The sequence below is a fragment of the Vombatus ursinus genome, unplaced genomic scaffold, assembly GCF_900497805.2.
Source record: "Vombatus ursinus unplaced genomic scaffold, bare-nosed wombat genome assembly UNPS02009132.1, whole genome shotgun sequence".
Taxonomy (NCBI): domain Eukaryota; kingdom Metazoa; phylum Chordata; class Mammalia; order Diprotodontia; family Vombatidae; genus Vombatus; species Vombatus ursinus.
The window spans coordinates 12,158,785-12,169,293 of NW_020948910.1; the positions used below are offsets into that span (position 1 = coordinate 12,158,785).

The following is a 10,509-nucleotide window of genomic DNA, read 5'->3' on the forward strand; positions in this document are numbered from 1 at the left end:
CACCTAAACCTGAGTAGGATAAAATCAATTCAGGCCTGAGTCGGAGTTTGACCAAGATAAGATTCAATGCAATCTCATTATCAGAGGCGTCCTTCTAAACAGCTTTGGTCAGAAGGCTGACAGGTGGGCGTTCTGAGTCTCCAAGACACTAATTACCAAGATAAATCATTTTTTCACAAAAGAGATTTTAAAGTATCTTGCAAAAGGAAGAACTGAAAACATAGGTATCACTTCCTTTTTTTAACCTACTTATAGAACTGGGTAGGTTGGAGCTTTCTTTTTATGAAGTGGAATATTTGTTTCTCATAGTCGTAGGCTGACCATGATGCTGAAACATTGCTTTATAAGTTTCCTTATCAACTTCTGGATTTATGGAGGAGGTAAGTGTTCTAATTTTTTTTTTTAATTTGTTATTTGGGGTCCCTTTTTTTTTCTTTTTTGTAACCCGAGTGATCAAGATACTCCGGAAATAGCACTGGCTCTTTTCTTTGTGTCTCTATATCTTAATGTGTTTCAGGGTAGACAACAAATTGAGGTGTTAGACTGTGAGCTCCTCAAGAGCTGGGACTGTGTCCTCAGCACTTAGCACAGTGTGGCCCATCTCCAGTCATCCTGACCTATATATTGCCACTGAAACCAGATGGCTGGTTCTAGCCATCTGAGAGGTAGGTGCTATTATTATCCCCAGATTACAGATGAGGAAACTGAGACACAGAGAAGTTAAATGACTGGCCAGGGTCGCATAGCTACAAAGTGTCAGGCGCAGGATTTGAATTAAAGTCTTCTTGACTTCAAGTCCTGTGTCACCTACATGCCTAGACTTGGACAGAAGGATTATCCAGGTCCCTATCAAGAAGCAGGGCTAGTCCACAAGCTTCATTCCATCTGCCAATTAAAAAGTTAATGGCCAAAATAACAAATTAGCATTAACCTATTATTACCACTTAAATCTAGTCACTTCCCTGTGTTTATTATCTAATGCATAAGGATGGTATAATGAATAGAGAACCAGGCCTAGAGTCAGATCTGACTTCAAATTTGAATTCAGACACTTATTAGTTGTGTGACCCTGGACAAGTCACTTAACCCTGTTTGCCTCAGTTTCATCATCTGTCAAATGAACTGGAGCAGAAAATGGCAAACCACTCCAGTATCTTTGCCAAGAAAACCCCAAGTGAGGTCATGAAGAGTCTGACAGGACTGGAGAAACGACTGAACAACCACAACATAAATCTTGTTTGTGCATGGTTTTTGCATATTGTCTCCTCGGTTAGACCGTGAGCTCCTCAAGAGCTGGGACTGTCTTTTGCCTCCCTTTGTGTCCTCAGCACTTAGCACAGTGGGGCCCATCTCCAGTTGTCCTGACCTATATATTGCCACTGAAGCCAGATGGCTCTGGAGGAGAAAGTGAGGCTGGTGACTTTGCACAACCCTGCCTCACTTAAATCCAATTCACCTACAAGTCATGACACCACTTTCCTGATGTCATGGTCCTCTTCAAGAATGAAGGACAAAGAACAACAACCACAACTTAGTACAGTGCCTAGTACATAACAATCTTTATAATAAAACTTGTTGACATAGATTGACTGCTGATCTTGCTGAAAATGTCAGAAACGCTTGTGTGGCTAGAAGTGACCACAACCCACCCAGTTACCTCAGGCTTTGAGGATCAGCTGCAGTGATAATTCTGATGAATAATTATCACTTTACCTCTCCTTCTACCCCTGCTTCCTGCTAGGAAATGCTCACGTGAAAAAAAAAATAGTTTTTTAGATCTATTTAAGCAGGTCAATGAGAAAGCACTGAATTTGAGGGATAGATGGGTTTGTATGTTTATGATATACGGGTATGCAGACAGGAAAAATCAGAGTGGGTTCAAGGAGAAGACACTCCAGGTGAACAAGGAAATAAGGGGGGAAAGACTCCAAATAGGAAAAGTAATGACAGTCAGGAAGCATGGGCAGGCCCTGAAGTCAAATTTAGCCTGCAATAGCAGGGGACACAGAGTGTAGTAACTCCCTGTGTTTTCCACATAACCTGTTAGTAACATTATACATCATGTTATTTGGAAAGGGGTTAAAGACAAAGTTCTTTGAAAAGGGAAATTTGTCTTGGACCACATTTAGAGAATAGACAGCCAGCTCTGGTCCTTAAGCAATACTGGCAAACCACTTCTGGTTTATCTCTTAGTACTATTTTTTCCCTTCCCTTGTTGTTCCAGGAAGCCTCCCGGTACAGGAATCTCAGACACCCCTGAGGGTTGAATTTCGGTCATTTAATCTCCAGAGTATTTTACACTGGCATCCTGGAAGTGCTTCCACTCCCAACAACACCGTCTATTTTGTGCAGTACAAAATGTAAGTATTCCTTCTAACTTTTGCCTGCCTGGGAAACTCCTTTTCCTGTGCTGAGGAAATAATGATGGATTTGGAGGGAGAGAGTGTGTAAACAAAACTCAGCTTTATCATTTATTACCTGTGTGACTGTGGGCAAATCATTTAATCTCTCAGGGCCCAAGTTTTCTTATCTGCAAAACAAAAGGGTTGGACTGGATGGTCTCTTGGAACTTTGAATCCACGATCCCAAGGTTCCTAAGGCAATCCTTCCTCAGTCCAAGTAGAATGAAACTGAAGTCAGAAAGAGATAGAGAATATAGCCTTTGCCATCAGTCAGTCAGCAAGCTCTATGAGTCACATCACACCATGGTCCAGTTGAAGACCACTGGGCATGGAAGACTAGGGTTCACATTTCAACGTTGTGATTTCCCAGCATTCTGACCTTGGATAAAACACTGTCTGAGCCTTAGTTTCCTCTTCTGTAAAACAGAAGTAATAACATTTGCACTATCTGTTTCACAGGATTATTGTGAGGACTAAATAAGAAAGGGATGATAAACACTTCCATAAAACCTCAAGGCCCTAAACAAATGTCAGCTTTCATTGCTATTATTGCCTAACCCCACAGGGTAGTTGTCAGAGATAAGCTATGTGAACTCCATAGGCCCCAGAAATCTCACACAAATAGGAAGTTATTGTACCTCACAGGGTAATGGGCTTAGCTTGACTGTCTGTTCCAGGGGTGTGTGAGAACTTCAAATTGGCCCACAAGAGCTGATTGTTAAATTTTCATGGTGAGCTCTTACACCTCAGAAATCAGCAAATGTGACATATCTGGGCTTGGTTTAGTGTTTTGTTGATTGCTTAGATGTAAGAAAGTGATGGAGAAAAATGTTAATGGTACAGACTAAACTCAAAAGGTGATCAATGTGCTTTTCTTTTTCTGAGAGCCAGTTGTTAAACATTTACCAGCATGCCCCTGGCTAACTTTTACTTTTTACACTGGAGAGGGGATGGAGCAATTACACAGGAGGAGGAGTAGTGGCTTGGAAATTCTCCTAGAGATTATGGAATCATGGACATTTTGGAAGTAATTCAAACTTAGAAACCCCCTAAATCTACCTCTCACCCTCAGGCCTATAAATGCAAAACAATCTGGTTTCAGAGATGTCAAAAACATACTTTTAAAAACCTCATTGCTTATCATCATTTCCTGTAACCTAGGGACTCATAACCTAAATTTATGTCATAAATATCTGTGACTGTCTGGTAAAACTTATGGATCCCTTCTCAAAATAATATTTTTACATACATAAAATAAAATACATAGGATCATTAAGAAAACTCAATATGTTGAAATATGGTTATCAAAAACTTAATTAAACAAGGTCATAGACCCCAGGTTAAGAACCCTTGACCCTTTGAAGAAAGGGTCATATGTATACAAAATTATTTATAGCAGCTCTTTCTGTGGTGGCAAAAATAATTGGAAACTAAGAAGATACCTATCAATTGGGAAATAGCTGAACAAATCACTATCATGAGTATATAGGTGTCCACCAAGAAAACTTTTACCTGCAGACAATGAAATTTGTTTTGCTTGATTATGCATATTTGTTGTACAGAATTTGTTTCTTTTTTTTCTTCTAAAGGCACAGAGGGTAGAAGTGAGAAATAGATTTCTAGTAATTAAAAATTTTAATTAAAAAAAACCTCAACATTAAACAGCAACAAAATTCAGATTAAACAGAATAGACCACACGATAGGACTGAAAATTTCCTTTCTTTTAATGTACAGTTCCATATACCTCTAGTTGTAATTACTCTTTTTTTGTTATTTTGCTTAACTGCTTTTGAGAACGATGCTTAGTAAATTTGTGTTTGTCTGCTGTGTTGTCAAAATTTATCAATAAAAAAGTAATGCTACAGTCTCTAAAGAATAAAAATCAAGAGTCACCCAGAGGATAAATAAAGGAACATGTAGTGGTGGGTGTGAGGAGGCTAACATGTTAACAAATGAAAATTTGCACAGAAAGTTGAATAAATTATGCTGTCAGGTATATAACCAGGAAAAAAAATGATGAAATAGTCATAATGCGAATAAGGGAAAACTGGTGAACAGCTTATATAATTAACTGATATCCACATGATTTCAAGGCATGTAGAGGAAGGTTCCCACCTTTATGGGGTGGATCCCTTGGAGAGGATCCATGTGAGGGCATGGGCAATGGCAGCAGGGTATGAGTAGACGTGGATAGGCTTACAATCTGCCTCCCTGTAAGGAGTAAACACATCAATGAAACCCCTTGAAATATCAAAATACTTTGGAGCAGAACTTAGAAACACAGCAATGATGTCCATCCATGTTTACTTCCTGGAATGTATCTTACTTATCATTCCCACTGCCTTCATGCTATTGTAAGCCCTCACCGCTTCCCTTAGGAGATATTTATTACAACAGTCTTAGAACTGGATCCCCTACCTACAGTCACTTCTTCCAATCCATCTTGCTCCCACTATCAGACTACTCTTCCTTAAAAATAGTAACGCACATAGTCAGAAACCTTCAACATCTCATCGTCCGCTGAGTAAAATCCAAAGTCTTTAAGCTGGTTACTCCCCAATGCACATTTTTTTCCCTCCAGACAGCCAGACTACTTGCTATACTCTAGACCAACGTTTCTCAAAAGTTTTGTTCTCAGGACCTGTTAATACTCTTAAAATTATTGAAGTCCTCTTCCCACCAAAGAGCTTTTGTTTATGTGAGCTATATCTATTGATATTTACCATATTAGAAATTAAAATGTCTTAGCACTTTTAGGAAAATTGTTGAGTATCCTTCATTTTCAAAAACAATGACATCGCCCTGTTGGGGTAAAATAGTGGGTGATGAAGATATCTTGACTTGCAGGTGAATTGGATTTAAATAGCGGTAGTCTTGACCTCACAGACTACCTGAAGAAGGTATTACCGACCCCACATTTTGAAAAACACTGCCCATTTGGAGAAACTAGATCCATACTACCTTTTTCTCTGTTTTCTTACCACAGTTCAACTTTGATGGCTTATAGTAGTGTTAAGATGACACTGGGTTTCTCAAAAGTTGTACCAGCAAAAAAAAGAAAAACAAAACAAGCTTTGTGAGACAATTGCTGTTGCTGAGTTGTTTCAGTTATGTCCAACTCTTCATGAGAACATTTGGAATTTTCTTGGCAAAGATACTCAAATGGTTTGCCATTTCCTCTTCCAGTTCATTTTACAAATTAGAAAACTGAGGCAAACAGAGTTAAGTGACTTGCCCAGGGTCACACACCAAGCTGCCCAATGGGGTGTATATGGACCCTGACAGGATAAAAAATAATTTTAATATTGTTAATATCAAATGAAATATTTCCTTCTCTGTCAAAAGGCCATAGACAGTAAGAGAAGTCCCTCCCTCTAAAGAATCCTAGGAATGTCATTCCATTCCTTCTTTTAAAGCATTTTACTCCCAATTAAATTTGGAGTATGCGCCACCTTTGGGATGTAGCCTTGGAATCTTTAGCTCTGTTTATCCTGAAACAGAACCAACTGGTGCTAGCCGCAGGTACTGAAAGGGGCTCCAAGTGTCCCTGCCCCCTCATTTGGGGCAAATAGAATCATGAAGGATAAAGACAACCAAAATGAAGTGGGTTTCTTGCTCAGATTGCCAAAAGTAGCTGGAAGCTCATGACCAGGCTTCAATCCTCATATGACCCTTCTTCTCCCCCCCTACCCCATCTCCTTTTTTCCTCCTGAATGTATAAAAACCTTTCTAGAAGTTTTCTTGGTGCACACCCATCTACTCAGATGCATAGAAGTGTCCCAGGCTTGAGACCCATGTTATCTTGATTAAAGATGCCATTTTCTCCACTTGTGAGGTTGATTTATTTTAGGACTTGGCATTTATAATGACAGGAAAATTAATTTTCCTGTCAGCCTCATAACAGAGAGTATATCTGCTGTCCAAGGACCAACCTAGCTAACTTTGGAGGAGAGGCTAATTTCTAGGTTAGCTATGGGACAATATTTGGTTATAGCATTTCTTGAAGACCACCTAATAGATCCAGAGGAGTTGTTATCTACATCAGAAGACAGAGTGTGAACAGCAACAAAACAATTGGTCCTTAAAGTATTAACAAATTGGAGAAAAGACATTTACCTTTCTCTATTCTCTTCACTTATCATATTCCTACCTAAATCAGGCAGCTGGGCAGCACACTAAGCAGCTAGGTGGTACGGTGGATAGGGTACCTGGCCTGAAGTCAGAAAACGTCATCTTCCTGAGTTCAAATCTGGCCTCAGACAATAGCTGTGTGACCACGGAAGTTACTTAATCTTGTGTGCTTCAGTTTCCTTCCCTGTAAAATGTGCTGGAGAAGGAAATGGCAAGCCAGTCCAGTATCTTTGCCAAGAAAACCTCAAATTGAGTCACAAAGAGTTGGACATGACTGAAACAATTGAACAACAACAAAAGGTGACACCGTGGATAAAGAGCTGGGCCTGGACACCTGAGTTCAAATCTGGCTTCAGACATTTACTAGCTATGTGACCCTCACTATGTCATTTAACCTCACCTATAAAATAAGGATAACTTCACCTACCTCCCAGGGTTGTTGTGAGGATTCAATGATATAATATTTTTAAGGTATTTAACACAGTGCTCGGCACATATAGGTACCATGTAAATGCTTATCCCCTTCTCTTCTTTTCCCTTTCCTTTTCCCTGCCCCTTGACGAAGAGCTAATAAATTCTTTCTTGCAGCTGATAGTTTAGAAAAGAAAATGCTATCACAGATTTTGAGCTGGAAGGGAGCTAAAGGTTGTTTTGTTCTAAAACACTCATTTTGCAGAGGAGGAAGCCAAGACTGAGAGAGATTAAAAAACTTGCCCAAGATTAGAGATCACTAATGACAGCGCCAGAAATTGAACGCCAGTCCTAGGCTCCAAATCCAGCGTGGCTCCCATTGCATCTCCAGGGCCCCAATCCTTAAAAACAGAAACCCAAGCGACCTCTCAGTGGACCAGGGTTGATTTAGCAGACCAGCAGGACTAAAGAACAGGTGGAATCCTTAAGAATCATCTGGCACTGTTGCTGCACTTGCAAAATGGCTTCAACTAGCCAGGGGAAAATAGCAGTCATCTAGAAAAGAAAAAAAAATAAACCGTCTAGGTCTTCAGGGTTGCTGTTGTTGTTGCTGTTGATTTCCCTCTCTCTTCTATAGTTATGGGGAGAAAGAGTGGACAAACAAAGAGGAATGCTGGGGCATTTATGAACTCTCCTGTGACCTGACAAATGAAACCTCAGATGTACAAGAACCTTATTATGGAAGGGTGAAAGCTGCCTCTGCCGGCATCCATGGTAACTGGAACATGACAAAGAGATTTATCCCCTGGTGGGAAAGTAAGTCTATTGGATACTCTATGCCTATTGTTATTTCTGCAGCTCTGTGGAAGGAAGCAAACATTTGTTAAACATCTGCTATGTGCTAGGTTACTATGCAAGGAGATGTATGAATATTATCTCTTCTTATAAATATCATGACAATCCTGGGAGGTTGGTACTATTAATATCTCCATTTTACAATTGAGGAAACTGAGGCAGGCAAAGTTTAAGTGACGTGGATGCTCAGGATCACACAGCTAGTAAGTGTCTGAGGCTGGATTTGAACTCAGGCCTTTCTGACTCCAGGCCCAGTGCTCTATCCACTGTGCCACAAAGCTGCAAAAGCACCAAAAGAAAAATGGACTCAAAATTTTAACACCAAGAAAAAAAAACTATAATTTTTTTTTGTATTTGAAACTTGCTTTATTAGATACCGATCTTCTTAACTCAATGCAACTATTTACCCTTCTCAAGGCAGAGTGCTTAGAACAAAGATCAACACTTTTTTATATCATAACATTTATATATCTAGTATATCATTAATAGTACATTTGATTATAATTAAATTGGTATAATCAAACTCATGAAACACAATATTCTTACCTATCTTCTCTTGTTGGTTTTTTTACAAACAGACGTCTACCTCCTAAAACCTTTAAGTTTCATTTTAGAACTCTCCCAAAGTTATAACAATCTAATGTCTATATTAAGGAAGGCCTTTTCTCTCTACTAAATATATGTAAATCTTGGTAAGTTCCCCATCCCTGAATCTGCCTACTGCAGCCCCACTGTGGTTTTTTGACTGATGTAGGACACTTGTTTATAACTGACATACACAGCTGAGCCTTTTTTTTTCCATATTTCTGTTTATCAGTTTTCCCTTTGGTATGAAATGATAGAGAGGAAACATAAACTCTAATTATAGAAGTTTCCACATTCACCAAGTTCATGAGATTTCTTCCCCATATAAAAAAATTAGAATTTTTGAAACATACTAAAATGTAAACATACTGAAGGAATTAAAGGAAGAAATGAAATTGGCAACATCATCAACAGATGAAATAAAGAGGAATTGAATATGGCTAAGACATCTTAGAATAAAATGGTGTAACTCAACTGTTTGGAAATAAAAGAGGAAAATATAAACAAAATCATAGGTCACTAGAAAAAAAAGAATCTTTTCATTGGAGGGCAGAAATAGAACAGGGTTACCAATCTGGGGTACATGTTCCTCTCTGGGTTATGAGAAGCTTGTCAAAGTGGATGGGGGGTGTTATATTTTACTGGGAGTATACAGCAAGTACACTGATAAGTGTGTGTTAAGAATTTGGTTTTTTCTCAAGGATCTGGGCTCAGAATCAGGGAGACTCTTCTTCCTGAGTTCAAATCTGGCCTCAAACACTGTCTAACTCTGTGCAAGTCACTTAACCCTGTTGGCCTCAGTTTCCTCATCCATAAAATGAGCTGGAGAAGGAAATGGCAAACCATTCCAGTAACTTTGCCAAGAAAACCCCAAGCGGGGTCACAAAGAGTTGGACACGACTGAAAAATGAAGAACAACGAAAAGTGGGGATTAGACTAAATAACCTCTCAGGTCCCTTTTAGCTCTTATAATTCCATGGTAGGCAAGAAGATTAATCAATTTACTGGGATCAAGAACCCTCTCTTGTGTAGGGCTGAGATGTCAACCATATTGAATCCTATCTAGTTCTATGATTATTATGGACTCTTAGGTCTCAGTGATGTGAGGATGTAAGTCAAGTATGAAACCATGGAATCATCATCAGCTTCCTCATTTACTCTCACCTCACCTATACTGTCTGTTGCCAAGTCTTGTCAGTTTCTCCCTCTATAGCTCTGGAATCTAGACCCCTCTCTCACCTCACTTGGCCACCAGCCTGGTTCAGGTTCTGACCTTGCCTCTCCCCCAGAGCTCTGCAATAACCTCCAAATCAATGTCCCTCTCTCTTCTCTGCCCTCTCCAGCTCATCCTCCATGCAGCTGTTGCAGCGATACTCCTAAAACATGTCTGACCAAGCCACATTGGAACTTAACAAGCTCCAATGACTCCCTATTATTTCTAGGATGAAATATAAACTCTTTTCCTTGGTATTTAAAGCCTTTCACAATCTGGATCTGACCACCCTTTCCAGGCTTATTATACATTACTTCTTTCCATCAACTCTGTTCTTGTTCTGTTGTTGTTCAGTTGTATCTGACTCTTAATGACCCCATTCGGGATTTTCTTGGCAAAGATACAAGAGTGGTTTACCATTTCCTTCTCTAGCTTATTTTATGGATCAGGAAACTGAAGCAAACAAGGTTAAGTCATTTGCCTAGGTCACACAGTTATCAAGTGTCTGAGGCAAGATTTGAACTCAGGTCTTCCTGATTCTAGGCCCATCACTCTATCCACTGCTCCACTCAGATGTCCGTGAACTCCATGGTACAGCCAAAAGGACCCTTTTTTACTTCCTCTTAAATAACACTCCATCTCTCATCTCCATTCTTTTGCACAGGTAGTTATCCCATGCCATAAATACACTCCTGGCACTTCACCTGCATGCCTTGGACTCCCTTCAAAGTTCAGTTCAAGCTCCATCTCCTATATATATACAAAAGACCTTTCTTGCTCTCTCAATGTGTACTGCCAATTCTCATTAGATTGTATATACTTTGTATATATTTTGGTTTTTATTTATGTGTATATCTATATCTATATCTATCTATCTATCTATCTATCTATCTATCTATCTATCTATCTAT

The 10,509-nt window shown here is 39.4% G+C and overlaps 1 protein-coding gene across 2 annotated transcripts in view; it reads left to right on the top strand.

The window, feature by feature from the left end:
* The first annotated feature begins 254 nt into the window (after positions 1–254).
* IL22RA2 (interleukin 22 receptor subunit alpha 2) overlaps positions 255–10,509 on the top strand; it is a 12,815-nt gene continuing 2,560 nt past the window's right edge. Inside the window, exons 1-3 of one of the 2 annotated variants that reach the window (XM_027850602.1) lie at positions 255–380; positions 2,225–2,360; positions 7,583–7,761. In XM_027850602.1, coding sequence (XP_027706403.1) covers positions 323–380; positions 2,225–2,360; positions 7,583–7,761 — 373 coding nt within the window. In that variant the 5' untranslated portion in view covers positions 255–322. Of the gene's footprint in view, positions 381–549; positions 666–2,224; positions 2,361–7,582; positions 7,762–10,509 lie in introns of those variants that run through there. The other variant, XM_027850603.1, reaches the window with a different exon arrangement.